Genomic DNA, 18,656 nt, shown 5'->3' with positions numbered 1-18,656 from the left:
GTGGAATGAGTGAATTTCTTGTGTGAATAAAGGGGGCTTCTGGGGACTGGAAGAGGAAGCTATGAAAGAGACCTGTTTTTGCCCCTCCCCTCAGCCTGGCCTCCAAAGCTTCTCACATACTGTGCTGGGTGCAGTGTCCAGGCCTAACTGGGTTGGGGGCCTCTTATGCATTCTGTGTTCATCAGCGTTGTAATTATTTGTGGAACTGCCTGTTTACATGCCTGCATTCACCCCCTTCAGTGAGATCTTCCCAAAGCCCAAATCCCTTCCCTGTTTAACTCCCTCCCTGGCTCCCCTGTGCCCTCAGGACAAAGTCCAGGCCCCTTACCATGGCCCACATAGGCAGTTCCAACTGGAGCTTTGTGAACTGAGCCATAGTCCCCTCTCCAGCCACGCTGATATTTTAGTTCATTGAACAGTGCTGTGAGATCTACCTCCAGGCCTTCGATTACTCTATTTCTTCTGACTGGGACATTCTTTGCCTCCCCGACTTTTCAAATCAGCTATTCTCTTCTCCAGGAAAATTTCCCTGACCACCCCCGTTCCCCCAACTCAGGCTGGGGCAGATCCCTCTTTTTGGTCCCCCTCTACCCCCTAGAGTTTCCCCATCCCAGCCCTGACCACTCTGGGCTGTCCCTGGCTGGTGATGGGTCTGTCTCCCCACTGGACTGTGAGCTTCCTATGGGCAAGGTCCAGCGTTGTCTTGGTCACTGCTGAGTTCCCAGCATGGCCCATAAGGGGACCACTCAGTAGGCTCTCTTTAGAGGCTCAGTAGTTCCTAGAACAGGGCAGGCTCCCCTTGGGGTCTGAGTTCTATGGCCCCCAGCTTGGAGTGGGGAAACAGAGTAGGTGGTTTTGGGGTGTAAGCACTAGCTCTAATTCCTTGATGGTTCCTAGCACTGGGAGGTCACACAGGAAGCCCTTTTTGGAGTCTGAGTCCTCTCTTCAAGGTGGGGACAGTAAATAAACTCGAAAGTTAGTGATTGGGTCTGATTCTTGTGCAAATCCCAGTACAGGGCAGGCACATGGTAGGCAGGCCCAGTGGGGACTGTCTGATTCCTCTGCGTGTCCCACGACAGTGAGCACACGGTAGGTCCCCCGGTGTGTTTTAGGATCACACGGGGCTGTGGAGGCGATGTGGGTGTTCTGGTGCATACAGGCCCCCTAGCAGACGTAGTTAGTATCAGTGGGAAGGATGCAAACAGCACGCACAACGATGCTTGACCGTGTATTTTTATTGAGTCGTTGCTCCCTGTCCGCTCGCCACGCAGTCGGGATAGACTAGGCCAGGCACGCGGCCCCCGAAGCGGTACGTGTACTTGCGCCCACCGCTCTTGCGCACGATGTCGCGGCGGTAGTAGTAGCGCAGACCTCGGCTCAGCTTCTCGTAATTCATGCCGGGCTTCCTCTTGCGCTCGCCCCACAGCCGCGCCACCTAAGGCGGAGGCCGGACTTAGTCTGAGGGGGCGGGAGAGGTGGAGAGTGGGAGGGACTTGACAAGGGATGGGTGGGGCGGGGTCGGGGTTCTGGTCTGTCAGCATGGGGGTTAGGCCCGGCGGAACGGGGCGGAGTTGAGGGCGAGGCTGGGGGCGGGGCCTAGCACTGGGCGAAGTGCCGGTGGGGCCAAACTGAACACAGGGAGACCCGGGCGGGACTAAGCGGGTCTGGGAGGCTGCCCCACCTCTTTGGGGTCGCAGAGTTGGAACTCGCGGCTATTGCCCGTCCAGCGGATGCAGCTGCTACGCGCCCCGTCGTGGAGTAGCTCCAGGAGGAACTGCCACAGCTGAATGGGACCTGCGGGGTGGAGGCAAGTGAATACTCAGGTTTCCTGGCCCCAGATCATGTCGCTTCGATGACCCAGGAATCCGGATCCCCTCCTCCTCGGGGACCGAGTTCGGATTCCTCCGTCTAAGAGACCTAAGAGTTGGCCTTGGGGACCCAGGCATCGGGGCCCCCAACTTGGAGATTTAGGAGTGGCTGCCCCATCTTGGAGACCCAGGGATCCATATCCTCATCTCTTTCCTCTTGCCTAATGCAGGAGCCTAGGTCCTCCTCCCTTGCTCCCGGGAAGACTACCCGTGTCTTAGTCCTCTCCTCCCTGGGGACCCAAGAGGAGGGCCACCGCCCCCTCCTCTCTCGAGCCCCGCCAGTTTCCCGGTCCCGCCCCCTTTGGCGCCTAGGCCCCGCCTCACTAGACTCCGGCTTCTCTCCCTTGGGACAAAGTGTCTCGGACCTCACCTCGGTGGTTAGCTTTGGGGTAACAAGCCAAGGTTGCGCGGTCCGACTGCTGGCTCGGTTCGGAGGAAGTGGTGAGATCTGAAGTCTCGTACTCCTTCGAAGAGGTGGTGCAGTCCGTATGCAGCCCCGAGTCCCAGGAGATGGTATAGTCCGATCCCGCAGGCCCGCCCCACGAAATGGTAGAGTCGGCGGGCGGCTCCCCGCCGAGGCTCTTGCCCCAATAGGTGGCGCCGTCCGGGCCAACAGAATAGTCCCAGCTGGTGGAGCTGGCAGCGACCTGGGCGCCCGACCACGAGTTGGCACTTCCCGCGGAGGTGGCGCAGTTCTGGGCGGCTGCCCCCTCAGAGCCAGCCCAGAGGGCGGGACCCAGGGCCTGGGAGACGCGGCTCCAAGGGACCGAGCCGGTGCACGGCAGGTCTGTCCAGTCTCCCGACCACGGAAGAGCCTGAGGGGCGGATTCTGTGAGGACGAACGGACCCCAAGTGAGAGGAGCCCAGGTGTGCCGATCCCTGGCCCCCTCGGGGGTTCTAGGGGTCGAAGCTCTCAGCCCTGGCGCCTGGGGCTCCACGCTCCAGGATCTCGGTCATGCCACCTTAAGGACACAGGCGTCCCCCGTCCTATCCCCGTTCCGCCTCAAAGATCGGGGAGTCTAAACCTCTAGTCACAGTGGAGGACCCCAGTCCCCTCCTCCCCCCGCCTCTCCGCACACACTCACCCGCCCCCCATGGAGCTTCTGGGTCCGGTAATGCGGAGCCCCAGTCCGGCTGTGGGAGCCCTGCGAGGGATAGGACGTAGCAGAGTTTAGGGAATGGTGTGCACAATGACTAGAGACTCCCCTCAGCCACTCAACCCAGTGGTCTTTATTTGTCAGGGACTGAGAGTTATTACCCCCGGACCCTACTCACTCAGACCTGGGACTCAGGAGGCTGTCTGGGCCCCTCCTCCTTCAACCTCTGGAGTTCAAGCCCACACCCCTCTCCCCGCTCAACCTCAGGAGTCCAGGCACGCCCCCTTCCTCCCTTAGACTTAGAAGCCCAGCCTCTCACCTTCCCCAGCGCTCAGGGGTCCCAGCCCACAGACACTTTTCCAACATGTCTCCGCTGTCAGCGTGTCCCCTTGGAGTGCCAGTTCAGGGAAATAGAAGTCGAGTTCAGCTCCTTCTGCAGGCAAGAAGGTTAAAGCCCCATCAGGGTCAGTGGAAGCGCCCACCTGAGCACCCTCCCCACACACATTGATTGTCTCAGCCCCAGCAGCCTACCCAGCCCTGACAGACTGTTCCCCAGGGGCACTTCCTGTGGTGATGCTTCATCCCAGTTCCACAAATCCATGGCTGCTCGCTGTGAATGTTCTGGGTCAGAAAAAAAAAAGGGCCCAGGGTGAGCTGGTGACACTTAGGGACCCTGGAGTCTGAGCCCCATCCCTTGCTTCACTCAGACAGGGGAGTCCAGACCTCTGCTCCCTCCTTCCCCAGGACCCTGGATTGTTGGCCTCCAGTGTCCTTTTCTCTCAGACCAGGAGTTAAGGGCCCCCAGACACCCAGACCCAGGAATCCAGGCCCCCAGACACCCAGACTTGCAGTCCCCAGTTCACAGCTCACCTCTGGCAGGTCCCTCTGCCCTCAGCCAGGGGTCTCAGCCCCATTTCATACCATGCACCCCCTCCCCCCGGGGGCCTGGACAGGGGAGAATTTTCCAAGACGTCAGAGCTGGGGGTCGCAGCGGGGGTCGAGTTGCAGGGGCTGAGGCGGGGCCGAACTGTGTCACCCCCGCCCCACTCCTCTCTGCCCCCAGAGATGGCCGTCCGCCTCCACGGTAGCTTTGGCTGTCCTGCCGCAGGGGTGGCTTGGACTTGAACAGGAGCTTGGGAAACAGCGGGCTGGGCGAGACCGGGGTGAGGAGGGGTGTTTCCGGGGTGACTGGGGTGGGGCGGGGGGCTTGGGGACTTGATCCTGTGACATGGGAGTTGGTGGGGGAGGAGAGCCTGGGGTCAGCTGGGCTGCGCCAGGCTTATCTGCAACAGGAAGGGGGATTTCCGGCCAGACCCCCGGCGGGCAGACGTCACAATCCACAGGGGGCCTGTGGGGGTAGGTTGACCTGGGATCCTCCACCAGGCCCACTTCTCCCCTTCTGAGGGCTTTCAGGGGAAGTCCTGGGGCTGCTTCCCAGGACAGTAACAACAACAGTGTGAACAATAACAACAGTGATAATAATAGGTAACATTTATTGGGGGCTCATTACATGCCACCGGCTGTGCCCTGGGCCTTTGTTTAATCCGCCTACCAGGTAGGTACTAGTCTTATCCCGATTTTATGAAAGGGGAAATTGAGGAGGAATTCCGCCCACTTTTCTTCGTCTCCAGAATCCATGCCCTTCCCTGCTATAACAGTTCAGGACAAATGGGGAAATTTGAATATGAATTGAATAGGAGATATAGAATTAGTCATTTTCTTAGATGTGATAATGGTATTATGATATGAAAGCTATCTCTATAAGGAATACTGAGATATTTAGGGGTGAAGTGTTGTGTCTGTAACTTATTTCTAATGATTCAGCAAAAAAACAAGCCATGTATACTTGCGACATGTACATGCACACGTGCAATATTTGGGACACACTTATACTAAAAAATTATTTGTTGTTTGTCTTAAGTTCAAATTTAACTAGGTGCCCTGTATTTTTATTTCCTAAATCTGGCAACCCTAAACCCTGGTAGCTTGGCTTCAGAGCCTGTGCTTGTACCCATCCTGCAATATTGATAAGTAACTATTTACCATTAAAAATAACCTCTTTAATATGGGCCATTTCCAATATTCACCCAGCTCAATCACTAACCACTTGCCAGTCTGGGGGTGGGAGGAGCAGGGGGTGTGGGCACTGCCCATCTTTGTTACAGGAGGGAAACTGGGCCTCAACAGGAAGAGCAACTTACTAGGTCACACAGTGGGTGGTCATGGGGCTCCTGGGATTGAACCCAGCGCTGGTTGAACCACAGAGCCCTCGGGCATCACCAGTCCCTCCATCCATCTAACCCAGGGGTCTGAAAGGAGTCTCCACCTGCTGTGCCCCACCAGGCCTGGAGCCTCCTCTCCTTGAAGCTGGCCTCCTTCCTGTCTGTATGTATCTGTCTCTCCCTGTATCTCTGCCCTGGGTTGACGTCCCTGGCCCTGGGTCTCTGTTGTACCAGGCCTGACCGCAGTAACTTTTTTTTCTTTTTCTTTTCTTTTTTTTCCACACCTCACAGCTTGTGGGATCTTAGTTCTCTGACCAGGGGTTGAACCTGCGCCCTCAGAGGTGAAAGCAAGGAGTCCTAGCCACTGGACCCCAGGGAATTCCCCCAAGTCTCTTCTGATGTCTCAGTCCCTCCCCACCTGTCTTTAAGTGTTCCTATCTCTCTCCCTATCTCCTTATGTTTCCATCTCTTTCCCTCCCTGGGTTTTTCCCCAACTGCCTTCCCATTGTACTGCCTCAGACCCCCAGTTCTCGTCTCTTCCTGTCTCCCTCCCCACCTCTGTGTCTCTGCTCACTACATCCCTTCCATTTCGGTCCCTCTGTCTCTCAACCCCATTGATCTTTTTCTCTCTCCCCTCAGGACTTAAACGCACACATTTAAAACCCGCCTTTCTGGAATCATTCTTCTTTCCATCTCCTCCTTTGCCTGCAGTGAATAGAAGAGGGTCAGGGGTAGGGAGGGCTAGTGATGTGGGGATGGGGTTTGAGGGTTCTGGAGCTGGGTGGTCCAGCCCAGGTGGCAGGGGGCTGAAGGGTACTTCCTGCCATTGATGGGAGGCCCTCACCCCTCTAACCAGACTGGAAAATGTGACGTCAGAGGGGGCAGTAAGGGAGGAAGACAGGAACTGAGGAAATTTGACACCTTTCCTGGGTAACTGGCTTCCCTGAGAAGCCTTGGCATTGTTTCTCCCCGCCCTCCCAAGCCCTCTCCCAATTAGGGGTTCTGATGGCCATGTCCCAGGGAGGCCCTCATCCCCTCCCCATGCCATCTCCCTCCTTTGCCTGGTCACTGCTCCAGCCTCCTTCCAGAACCCCAGATTTTTCTAAAGTGCAAATCTGTGATGCTAGTCCCCTGCTTGAACTTTGTCTCAGCTTCTCAAGGCTGGCTGCTTTCAGGGTAAAGTCTAAGCTCCCAGTTTGGCATTCAAGTTCCTGCATGGACACTTCTTCAGACAGGCAGAGACAGGCGTGGAGCTGGGAAACAGGAGTTGGGGAGAGACTTACAGATGCAGAGAGACTCAGAGAGATACAGACACTTAGAGACAAGAAACAGGGGCACTCACAGAGAAACACTCAAAGAGATAGAGCAGACGTTGGCCGGATTTTGGCAGAGTGAAGAAACTAGAAAAGTCTCAGAGACCTAGAGGGTGACAACTGCAGAGACTAGGAGAGAGAACGACAGGAAGAGAATGAGACAGTCTCAGAAGTGGCCAGTGCCTTGAGGAAGCCCCTCCCTGACTCCCAGGATGGCTCGCATCCCAACCCTGATCACTCTGGGCTGTGACTGTCTGGCTACAGCCCTATCTTCTGCCACTGGACCATGAACTTGGAGGGAACAGGGCCTGTGGCTGTTTAAGTCACTATTGTGTCCCCAGCACTGTCCAGGCCCTTGATGAGAGTCTGCTGAATGGATGAAAGCCTGGAAGGCTGTGAGCTCCAGAAGGGCAGGACCCAGAAGACCCCCTTATCTTGGTGCTGAGAACACAGGGTGGAGTCAGAAGACCACAGGTTTGAGCCTCTGCTTGGCTTCGGCCTTGCCCTAAGCCTCTACTTCCTCCTCTGTGGAATAGGCTGCACTGGACGTGCACTTAAGAGGTTTCAAGAAGATGTAAGGGACATGCAGCAGGGACCGAAAAATGCCCATCCGCATGTTTGTCTGAGTAAACTTTCAAGGCTCCCCACTATTCCCAGAGTGGGGGATGTTAAGCCCTGCCCCGCAGAGAGTGCTTCCAAGCCTAGCCAAGGATGGAAATGAACGTAAATTTATTGAAACTGGTTTTGGGGAGGATGGGTGGGTGGATAGTTGAGGATTTTCCAAAGAACGGTGGGGAGGAGCCAGCGCCCGGCCGGGTGGGAGCGGGTGCCCAGCCACAGACCCTATCTCAGGCCCAATTTCTTCTTCTCCTTTTGCTTCTTGCGCACCACGTCCAGGTTCCGGTCCTTCCACATGCTCTTGCGCAGCTTGATGGGGCGTGAGCCCACATACTTCCCTGTGGGAGGGAGGGTTCATGGTCAGGCTTGGGGTCAGGCTCAAGCCAGGTGCCTGCCATGCCCACTGACCCTAGGGAAGGCTGCACCCACCATTCATCTCACGCATGGCGCGCACATAGTCGCTGGGGTCCTTAAAGCTGACGAAGCCATAGCCCTTGGTTTTGCCCGTGCGCTTGTCGCGGATCACCTTAGCCTTAAGGAAGGATGGGAAGCGGCTGAAGGCTCGTGCCAAGATGTCATCATTCACCTCATTGCCCAGATCCCCACAGAAGATTCGGAAGTCATCTGGGGTTGGGAGAGAGGAGGTCAGAGGATACAGATGTCTGGCTCAGTCTTATTTAAATGACCCCACCTTCTCTGGAAACATCACCAAGCCCTCTTCCTCTGTATGCCCAGCAGTCTCTGCCTGGGGCCCTCTTGGACATAACAGCCAATGCCTGTATAGTATTTACCCTGTGCTAGGCTCTCTGCTAAGCACCCATGAGGTTTTAACACATCTGGCACTCTCCACAACCCTTTACACCAAGGCACAGAGAGGTCAAGTCACCCGCCCCAAGTTAATCAGGAAGCGGCAGAGCTGGGACAAGAACTCAGGCATCTGGCTCCAGAGTCCTCACTTTTAACTAACTGCCCTGCCCTGCCCCACCCCAGGGCCAGCTCACCCATTCCCACGATGAAGACCCTACCTTCGTCATCCCAGCCCTGGCCTGTCCTCCAAGCCCACAGTATCCTTTGGTCTCCTGAACACCTCCCCATGGACATTCCCTGGGCCCCTGACACCCACTGGCTCCCATAATGGCACCCCGGTATCACAGACTTCATTGTTCCTCAGCTCTGCTTCCTCTGCAAAGCCCACTCTAATCCCCCTTGAGTCCCTGAAACCTGAACATACTGCCTGATTCTTCTCCAAGGCCAACTTCAGCTCCCATTCCTGGACACATCCCCTGGGCTGGGCCTGAGCCTCGACCAAATGTGCTCAAGCCCAAAGAATCCCTTCCCCCATGAGCATATACTATTACCATCCCCTTGTTGGAGATGAGGAAAATGAAGCTTGAAGGGCTAAGTGACTTGCCCAAGGTCACAGAACTAGGGCCTACAGCCTGCACTGGCCACATCTGGGCTGGCGCTGCCATGGCTCTGGCCTGGGGTGGGTAGACGGTTCCAGGGAAAGAGGCAGAAGTCAAGGACTAGGATGGGAGGCAGGCCCCTCCCCTTGGCTACCGCTGTGGCTGCCCCATAGCTCTGGTGGTGGCTGAGGACACTCTCTGAGAACAAGTTAGTTTACCCCAGGCAGAAATAATCTGACAAACTTAGAGGGTGGGACCTTCTACAAACCAACCAGTCTGAACACTTCAAAAAACTATTATACATAAGACAAAGCAGTGGGTGGGAGACAATTCTCATTAAAAAATAATCTAGTGACACAAAACTGCATGCATCTTCGTTCGGGGGAAAAACAGCTCTAATATAGTTTGGGGACAATTGGAAAAATATGAATATAAACAGAATATGAGATGCCACAGAATTATTGTTAATTTTCTTAGATGTGTTAATCGTGTAATCATATGAAAGAAAATATCACTTTTCTTAGGAGATGAATACTGAGGTATTTAGTAGTGAAGTGATAACTTCATTTATAATTTATTTCAAATGACTGAGCAAAAACCAAAAAAGATACAAACACATGGAGAGTTAAAGTGAATACAGAAAAGTGTTAATCGCTGAATCTAGGTGGTAGATATATAGTTGTTAACTGTGCAGTTCAGTATTTAAAATTTTTCAAGTTAGGAGACAGGGCTTCCCTGGTGGCGCGGTGGTTGAGAGTCCGCCTGCCGATGCAGGGGACACGGGTTCGTGCCCCAGTCCGGGAAGATCCCACATGCCGCGGAGCGGCTAGGCCCGTGAGCCATGGCCGCTGAGCCTGCGCGTCCGGAGCCTGTGCTCCGCAACGGGAGAGGCCACAACAGTGAGAGGCCCGCGCAACGGGAGAGGCCACAACAGTGAGAGGCCCGCGTACCGCAAAAAAAAAAAAAAAAAAAGTTAGGAGACAAAAGAATGCTCTTTCACTTTTAGCAAGCCAGGCCCCTCATGAATGAAACAGAGGCCAGAAGGTCCTAGGCGCCAGTCCCCTCCACCAAGTTCTGTTCAGTGGCCGGGCGGGGGCCTGCCCCCCGGTGTCCTAGTCTGGCTCTCCCCGGGGTGGGCTAACAACAGTGCTGCCCTGCAGAAAGGTGTGCAGTTACCTGGGTCGCCTTCCCTTGGTGGAGGAGCACAGACCCTGCACTCGAGCCTACTTACCTGCATCCCACTCCAGCAGGCTGGGGTCCTCCCAGCTGCTCCCAGCTGCTGTGCGAATGCAGCGTTTCGATTTCTCTGGCTTTCCTTTCTTCTTGTCCTCACCTAGAGGCTCTGGGACCTGCAGAGGAAAGGGATGGGGTGCAAAGGGCTTGATGCTGGAGTCTGCTGGACCCGTATGCCCTCTTCATGTTCTCCCACTTTCCTCTGCCCGCCCGGTCCTCCTGCCTCCATAGCTGGGGCACTGGATGCGCTGCTGGGTGTCAGGTGTGTGTGTCCGCCTCCCTCTTCCCCATGTCCTCCCAACCCCTCCAATGTCCTGGGTCCCTCCTACCTCCACAGATAGAAGATGGCATGTGTTTCTGCGTGAAGAAGCCCCGGGGCTCCTGTCGGCCCGACCAACCCTTTCTGTGCCCCCACTGCTCTGCTCCCTGCCTACCTCAAGAGCCATGAGGCCAGGGGGTGGCTCAGGCCGAGGGGGCCGGGGTCTTGGACGCAGGGACAGGAGCTCAGGAATGCGCAGCGGGGGCAGTAGGCCTCGCACAACTTCCAGCGGCAGGGGCAGGGGCTCAGGCTCGGGCAGAGGCATGGCCAGGGCCAGTGGCAGGCTGGGCCCAATGACTGCAGGGCCAGCTGGGGTGCCCCCTGCCCCCACAGCCACCGCTGCGCCAGCCTCCTCCAGCCCGGCCGCTGCCGCCGCCACGGCCTCCTCCTTCTCTTTCAGGCCCAACCCCAGGCCGAGGCCCAGCTCTCGGGGTGCTGCTGGCTCTTCCTGTAGGCAAAAGGAGGGCGTGAGGGGGGCCAGATCACAGGCTCAGACCTCACTCCCACCTCCATCCTGTACAACAGAGCAAGGGCCTGGGCGCCAGAGAGCAGGCAAGAGACACCTAGACAGGGAAAGGAGTCTCTAGTTAGAGACAAACACAGGGATAGAGAAACGCAGGCAGAGAGACAGACAGACACAGGGACAAAAGAAGACATGAAGACAGAAAAACAGAGACAATCAAAGGAAAAACAGAGATACAGAGAGAGAAGTACACCTGTAACTTGTGTTTTCTCTCTGTACTTTCCTTACAAAAAGAAAAGAACAGAAAGATATGGCCACAGAAGGAAAGAGGGAGAGACAGACAAAGTCAGAGAGTGAGAAGGCAGAGACATGAAAAGCCACAGGAAAGGCAGACTTGGTAGACACAGCCCACCGGGCCAGGATGAGGGTCTCCCTGCCCACTGCACCTCTGACCCTCAGTTCCCTGTCCACACTCACCAGAGGAGGCCTCAGAGCAGCCATGGAGCCCAGAGGGGGCCCTGGGGCCCGAGCCATCGGTGGCAGCATCATAGGTGGTCCAGGGGGGCCAGGCAGAGGGGGGCCCACGAGGGCCTGGTGAGGGGGCCGCAGAGCCATAGGGCGGGGACCACCTGCTGCGGAAGAAAGAGCAGAATCTGTCAGGGTGTTAGTGGGGAAATCGGAGGGCTTGGGGAGGAGTTACGTGGCAAGATGATGACCCTGGCCCCCTCACCTGCTCTCTGTAGCACGTGAGGGATGAAGGCTGGATGCAGAATAGGGGCCCTCTGGGGGGCCGCAGCTGTGGGAGAGATGGGGGTGTGTGTCAAGGGGGACTGGGGCACTTGGGGCAAGGTGTGTGCTTGTGGGTACTCTCAGAACCAAGAAATCTGGAGAAGAGCCTGGGGAGCCTTCTGGGAGATACAGGGTTCTTTTCATTTGTTCATTCAGCAAAAACTTACCACTGATGATTTCCTCTGGGCCTGGCCCTGTCCTGTGCAATGCTAGGGACACACCAAAGACCAAGGGCTCTAAGGGAGCTCCTGGTCCAGAGTAGGAGAGAGCGGACCTATCATCAGAGTGACAGCCAGAGAGATCAGGGCTGGGATGGGGGAAAGCCCAGGCAGGGTGATGGAGGCTGGGAGTGGGGAGCCCAGGAAGCAGTGGGAGCTCAGAAGACCTATGCCGGGGGGACTAGAGAAGGCTTCCTGGAGAAAGGGACCTGTGAGCTGAGACCCAAAGGATAATGAAGAGTTGGTCAGGCAAAGGGTGAGTTTGGAAATATTACTAGCAAGGAGAACATTTTTAAACAAAAATTTTTCCCTTTTCAGTTTAGTGTAATTGTAATAGAGGAAGTTAGAGTTGGAGAGCATCATAGGAGAATGGTCAAGAGGTCAGTAGGCATCCAAGCAGTCTTGTTGGCTGAACTGTGTATGTCCTCTGGAGGGCACTGGGGAGCCACAGCAGGGTTGGAAGCTGGGCAGGGGACTATGTCAGATATGCACTTTGATCAAAACCATACTAAAGTGTAGGAGGCGTTAAACCTTCTCAGATATCAGATAAAAAAGTGTAACAGGATTTAAGTAGCACAATTAACAAGTACAATTTAATAGAGATCACACCACAACTTTACAGAACACATATCCTTTTCATACACGTAAGGAAATACTAATGTCACAAAAATTGTGTGTATAAAGGTCATCAACAACACAAAGTAGGAGTGAGTGACCTGTGGAGAGGATAGATTTTAGTTGATTTTGGTTAGCTTGATTTGGGTTTAGTTGATAGGTTTTGGAAGATTCAAGTTGGGTGACAATGAGCAGGGGAGAGAAGGGACCTCAACAAGAGCCAGCAATGTTTGGGGCTCCTGAGGAGGAAATGTGGATCTCTCTCTGCAAGGGGCTGGGTGATGTAGGGTCTTGACTGCCACGTGAGAGCACAGGTGCTTATTTGATGGTTTGTTCATCCCATCAACAGAGAGCATGTATACTTACTAGCTGGCATGGACCTTATATTTTAAAGAAAGCAAAAGATGATAACCATAATAAATAAATTGTACAACTGTTCTAAAGCATGAAGTGCTATGAAGAAACATAGCAAAGGGTAAGGATTAGGAGTGACAGTAAGGGGGGTGGTTTGCAGTGATCAAGTGAAGCCTTACTAATGCCAAACGGACAAAGTACACGATCAGGTTTATGCTTTAGAAAGACGATGACATCATGGGGATGAAATGGAGAGGGCGAAGTAGTTGAAACAAGAGTGCTTGGTGAAATGTGGGATTTCCTGGCCCCAGACCTACCTGCTCGCCGCAGGAACATGGCTTCTCGAGCCTCTGGACTGTCCAGGTGACTCCGATCACCAGGACCAAAGCCAACTGTTGGGAGGGGAGAGATGAGGATGGTTGGAGGAAAGTCCCAGGCATCCCCTTTTCACCACCCTGCCTCCCTCACTCCACCACTCCTTACTTACCTGGGCCCACAAAAGGTGGGCCACCCACCATGGGAGGAACCACTGTGGCTGCAGCGGCTGCTCGGGCTTCCAGAGTCTGTTGGACCTGTTGGAGAGGAGGCTGGGGTGAGGGGCCTGATTCAGTGCCCCCAAGTTGCCCTGGCAGGCTCACCTGGGAGGCCAAGGGTTTCATTCTTTGCACTCTGTGGCTATCTATCCAACTTTAGGTCTCAGCTAAAACATCACTTTTCAGAGAGGCTTTTGGGATCACACTAGCCGAAGGTGTCCTTAGCCCCTCCCAGTTGCAACTTCTCTCATCATCCTGCTTCATCTTCCCCAAAGCACTTAGCACTACCTGAAATTACGTCTAGCGTGTCCTCCTTCTCTCCCGTGCCACCACCCTGGTCCAAGCCACCATTATCTCTTGCCTAGAGTATTATGGTAGCCTCTTCCTCAGACTCCTTGATTCTGCCTTGGCCCCTTAACAGTCTGTCCTCCAAACACAGCCAGAGCGACCCTGGTGACATCTAAGTTGGATCACATCACCCCACTGCTCAAAACCCTCCAACTGCTTCCCATCTCAGTAAAAACCAAGGTCCTTATGATGACCAACAAGGTCCTACTAGATCTGTCTCTATCACCTCTCTGTGCTGATCTCCTCCCACCCTCTCCCTTGCTCACTGCATTCCAGCCACACTATTCTCCCTGCTGGTCCTTGAACATGTCAGTTATGCACCTACCTCATGGCCTTTGCATTGGCAGTTCTCTCTGCTGGGAATACTCTTCCCCCAGATATCTGCCTGGTTCCCTCAGTCATGCCCTTGATATCTTTGCGTAAATGTCACCTCCTCAGAAAGGCCTTCCCTGATCGCGCTGATAAACCTCTGCCCTTCTTACTCTACTTTGACCTGTCTCTCAGTAGTAAAATGTAAACTCCAAAAAGGTAGTGATTGTTTTTCTGTTTTGTTCTCTGCTATATGCCTAGTGTCTAGAATAGTGCCTAGTGCAGAAAAGGCACTGGAAAATTATCTGTCGAGAGAATGAACAAGTTTCATTTACTTGCTCTCTTTTTAGTAGTCTCTCTCTTCACTATTCATATATACTTAGTTATGGAGCTCTTGAATGTGACTAATGATACTGAGGAACTATTTAACTTTAATATGAATTTTAAATAAATACAGAACATTTCCATCATTGTAGAAAGTTCTACTGGCCAACATGATCTAGAATAAAAGCTCCCAAAGGGCAGAAATACTGTTTGTCTTAGTCACTACTGTGTCTTCAGTGCCCAGCACCTGAAATATCTGTCACACTAATTAATCAACAAGCCAACATGTTAATAGCTCTCTGTATACAAGCACTGTGTTCAGAGGCAACGTGCTCTATTATATGCGTTAGTTCAGCCATACCTGCTGGTATGTGTTGGTGGCGATAATTGGGCGGATCACAGGAGCTGCTGGGACTTGCATTGCTTCTACCGTGGGGACGGTGGGCACCGCAGGCACAGCAGTTGGGATTCCTGTAACCGGAGCCCCCAGAACCTCCTGCTCAAACCTGGGGTGGGGGCAGGACAGACACCACAGCTCAGGACCTTGCACCAATTCTGGAACGCTGGGTATATCGCGACAGCGCCTTCACCCCTGCCAAGCTCTCCTTCTTACTCCCGCCCCCACAATCCCGAAAGTCCCATTTCCCCAAGATAGAGCCATATGTCGGGCCTATCGTGGCCTGGAGGGTCCAGGGCTCTGGCTGTGGGACGGCTCTTATCGCGCCCTGTCGCGGGCCTTACAGGGCCATCTCCGCCTCCATCTCCTTCAAGCGTTCCTCGCCGCTCTTGCCCGGGATGCCAGCACCAGGGCCCGGGACCACAGGTCCTCCTGCACCCGGGAGTCCCGGGGCTGGCCCCGCCCCGGCCATCGCTGCTGCCGTCGCTATCGCCGCTACTACCGCCTCAACTCAGTCGCCTCCGCCGGTTCCGCTGTGTACTCTCTGGCTTCGTCAGGGTGGGCGCCAGCGGATGACGTCTCAGAGAAAGTGACGGGCGCCGGTACATGACAGCTTGCGCCAACGGGGCTCTCCAACGGGGACCGAGGGCCAATGAGAACCCGGCCACACCCGAAGGGCCCGCCCCAAGGAGGAATATAGGCCAATCAGAGTGCCGGAAAACGAGTTTTACGGAAGAATCTGAGTCTGTGAGAGTGCAGCCGAGCGAGACCGCCACCCCTTCCTGGAGGAACACGGGCAAATGAGAGTGCTGTAAAGTCAGTTGTCCCCGTTCCTGAAGTGGAAACTTGATCTTTAAGAACTCAGGGGGCTTCCCTGGTGGCACAGTGGTTGAGAGTCCGCCTTCCGATGCAGGGGACACGGGTTCGTGCCCCGGTCCGGGAGGATCCCACATGCTGTGGAGCGGCTGGGCCCGTGACCCATGGCCGCTGAGCCTGCGCGTCCGGAGCCTGCGCGTCCGGAGCCTGTGCTCTACAACGGGAGAGGCCACAACAGTGAGTGGCCCGTGTACTGCAAAAAAAAAAAAAAAAAAAAAAACTCAGGAAAGTTCGGAGGTCCCGCCCTTGCTACCGCGAGGCCCGTTCCGGAAGTTTTAAAACACACTGAAATCCGAATCATCCCAGGGCAGGACGAGGCTGGATATAGCTGGGGGCCGTGGTCGCCCACTCTGGGGTAGACGGACACGCTACCAGACAGTCCCGGAAAAACCAGGGACATGATGTGGGAAGCTCAGATGAGGTGCCTGACTCAGGCTTCCTGGAGGAGGTGACGTCTGAAAACTTCTGCTGGATGAAAATGAGAGAGATTCTGGGTAGGAGGAATACAGTTCATGCAAAGGCCGAGAGACAGTTGACAAATGCGTCACCTCAGAAGGTCAGGTGTATAGTTTCGGTGTCAGTGCTTTCTAGGGACACAGCTGACCCCTCCTTTTTTTTTTTTTTTAGTCCTCAAAATGTTTTATGAATATTTTCAAAAATACACAACAGTAGGGAGAATAATATAATGAACATCCACGTACCTCTCAACAATTACTAATATTCTACCCTTCTTGTTTCGTCTGTACTTCTTTTATTTTTTTGCTTTACATTATAGCAAATTCCAGACGTCTATCAATTCACCCATAATTGCTTCGTGATGTCTCTCTGACATAAGGAGTATTTAAAAGGAAACAAAACAAAAACAGCATTTGCACACCCAAGAAAATGGGTATCTTAGTATCATCTAACACCCAGACTGAGTTCAATTTTCTCTGCCTCAAAATGTCTTTAGACAAGGGACTTCCCTGGTGGCGCAGTGGTTAAGAATCCGCCTGCCAATGCAGGGGACACGGGTTTGAACCCTGGTCTGGGAAGATCCCACATGCTATGGAGCAAAAAAGCCCGTGAGCCACAACTACTGAGCCTGTGCTCTAGAGCCCGCGAGCCACAACTACTGAAGACTGTGCACCACAGCTACTGAAGCCCGCTCACCTAGAGCCTGTGCAGCAAAAGAAGCCACTGCAATGAGAAGCCCGCGCACCGCAACAAGGAGTAGCCCCCGCTTGCCGCAACTAGAGAAAGACCGCGCGCAGCGATGAAGACCCAACGCAGACAAAAATAAATAAATAATAAAAACAAAAACAAAACTTAATGTTACCGCTTGACTTGGTTTCTTGAAGCTCCAGTTTGAATCAGCATAAATGAATGCTTTGTTAAAATACTTTGTTTGCTTCTGTGCTAGAGGTGTTATAAGAAAAGAATAGGATGCCTTAAAAAATTATTATTAACTGGAGTCTATACTTTATTCAATTTTCCTAGTGTTTACCTAATCTCTTTTCTGTTTAAGCATCCCATCCAGGATAACACATAACATTTAGTTGTCATGTTTCTTTAGGCTCTTCTTGCCAGTGACAATTTCCTACTCTTTCTTTTTTGTGACTTTGATAGTTTTGAGGAGTACTGGTCACGTATTTTGTAGAATGTTCCTCATTTGGGATCTGTCTGATGTTTTTCTCATTATTAGGCTGGGGTTATGCTTTTTTTGGGGGGGGAGACCACAGAGGTAAAGTGCAATTTTCATCATATCATACCAAGGGTACATACTATCAACATGAATTATTATTGTTAACTTTGATCTCCTGAAGTAGCACTTGTCAGATTTCTTTACTATAAAATTACTTTTTAAAAACTCCCTGGGCTTCCCTGGTGGTGCAGTTGTTAAGAATCTGCCTGCCAGCTCATGCAGCTCAATATCAAAAAACAAACAACCCAATCCAAAAATGGCCAGAAGACCTAAATAGACATTTCTCCAAAGAAGATATACAGATTGCCAACAAACACATGAGAAGAGGCTCAACATCACTAATCATTAGAGAAATGCAAATCAAAACTACAATGAGGTATCACCTCACACCAGTCAGAATGGCCATCATCAAAAAATCTACAAACAATAAACGCTGGAGAAGGTGTGGAGAAAAGGGAACTCTCTTGCACTATTGGTGGGCATGTAAATTGATACAGCCACTATGGAGAACAGTATGGAGGTTCCTTAAAAAACTGAAAATAGAACTACCATATGACCCAGCAATCCGCTACTGGGCATATACCCTGAGAAAACCATAATTCAAAAGGAGTCATGTACAACAATGTTCATTGCAGCACTATTTACAATAGCCAGGACATGGAAATAACCTAAGTGTCCATCGACTGATGAATGGATAAAGAAGATGTGGCACACACATACAATGGAATATTATTCAGCCATAAAAAGAAATGAAATTGAGTTATTTGTAGTGAGGTGGATGGACCTAGAGTCTGTCATACAGAGTGAAGTAAGTCAGAAAGAGAAAAACAAATACCATATGCTAACACGTATATATGGAATCTAAAAAAAAAAAAAACGTTCTGATGAACCTAGGGGCAGGACAGGAATAAAGACGCAGATGTAGAGAATGGACTTGAGGGACACAGGATAGGGGAAGGTTAAGCTGGGACGAAGTGAGAGAGTAGCATTGACATGTACACACTACCAAAGGTAAAATAGATAGCTAGTGGGAAGCAGCTGCATAGCACAGGGAGATCAGCTCGGTGCTTTGTGACCATCTAGAAGGTTGGGATAGGGAGGGTGGGAGGGAGATGCAAGAGGGAGGGAATATGGGGAGACATATATATATATATATATATATATATATACATATATATATATACATATAGCTGATTCACTTTGTTATACAGCAGAAACTAACACAACATTGTAAAACAATTATACTTCAATAAAGATGTTAAAAAAAAAAAAAAAAGAATCCGCCTGCCAGTGCAGGGGGCACGGGTTTGAGCCCTGGTCGAGGAAGACCCCACATGCCGCGGAGCAACTAAGCCCGTGCGCCACAACTACTGAGCCTGCGTTCTAGGGTCCGCGCGCCACAATTACTGAAGCCCTCGCGCCTAGAGCCCGTGCTGCTCAACAAGAGAAGCCACCGCAATGAGAAGCCCGCGCTCCGCAACGAAGAGTAGCTGCCGCTCGCCGCAACTAGAGAAAAGCCCGCGCACAGCAACGAAGACCCAACCCAGCCAAAAACAAACAAACAAATAAATAAATAAATAAATTTATTTTAAAAATAAATTAAAAACTCTCTTTTTATGCTCTTTGGAAGGAAGTTACTATGCACAGCCCATACTTAAGGGGTGGAGTAG

At 52.7% G+C, this 18,656-nt stretch overlaps 2 protein-coding genes across 4 annotated transcripts; both read right to left on the bottom strand.

The window, feature by feature from the left end:
- Nucleotides 1–1,234: 1,234 nt before the first annotated feature.
- ETV2 (ETS variant transcription factor 2) lies at nucleotides 1,235–3,566 on the bottom strand (the record flags this gene model as incomplete). 2 transcript variants are annotated; one of them, XM_079723119.1, is made up of 6 exons in its annotated part: nucleotides 1,235–1,435; nucleotides 1,682–1,794; nucleotides 2,239–2,697; nucleotides 2,954–3,013; nucleotides 3,285–3,398; nucleotides 3,497–3,566. In XM_079723119.1, 6 exons carry the CDS (start codon nucleotides 3,564–3,566, stop codon nucleotides 1,235–1,237), a joined length of 1,017 nt encoding a protein of 338 aa, XP_079579245.1. The 2 variants fall into 2 exon arrangements, with proteins under 2 accessions (XP_079579245.1, XP_079579246.1); XM_079723120.1 differs by lacking the exons at nucleotides 2,239–2,697; nucleotides 2,954–3,013 and having other exon boundaries at nucleotides 3,321–3,398.
- A 3,646-nt stretch (nucleotides 3,567–7,212) lies between these two features.
- On the bottom strand, nucleotides 7,213–14,917 carry RBM42 (RNA binding motif protein 42). 2 transcript variants are annotated; one of them, XM_079723132.1, is made up of 10 exons: nucleotides 14,771–14,917; nucleotides 14,391–14,535; nucleotides 13,003–13,087; nucleotides 12,833–12,907; nucleotides 11,270–11,335; nucleotides 11,017–11,192; nucleotides 10,192–10,524; nucleotides 9,756–9,873; nucleotides 7,548–7,742; nucleotides 7,213–7,456 (listed from the first exon to the last, which is right to left on the bottom strand). In XM_079723132.1, the coding sequence occupies exons 1-10, from the start codon at nucleotides 14,896–14,898 to the stop codon at nucleotides 7,344–7,346; spliced, it is 1,434 nt and encodes a 477-aa protein (XP_079579258.1). In that variant the 5' UTR covers nucleotides 14,899–14,917; the 3' UTR covers nucleotides 7,213–7,343. The 2 variants fall into 2 exon arrangements, with proteins under 2 accessions (XP_079579258.1, XP_079579259.1); XM_079723133.1 differs by having other exon boundaries at nucleotides 11,017–11,171.
- Between the last annotated feature and the right edge of the window lie 3,739 nt (nucleotides 14,918–18,656).

This window comes from Hyperoodon ampullatus (assembly GCF_949752795.1).
Source record: "Hyperoodon ampullatus genome assembly, chromosome: 18".
In the NCBI taxonomy this organism is placed as follows: Eukaryota; Metazoa; Chordata; class Mammalia; order Artiodactyla; family Ziphiidae; genus Hyperoodon; species Hyperoodon ampullatus.
This window is presented reverse-complemented; position numbering and strand designations above follow the sequence as displayed.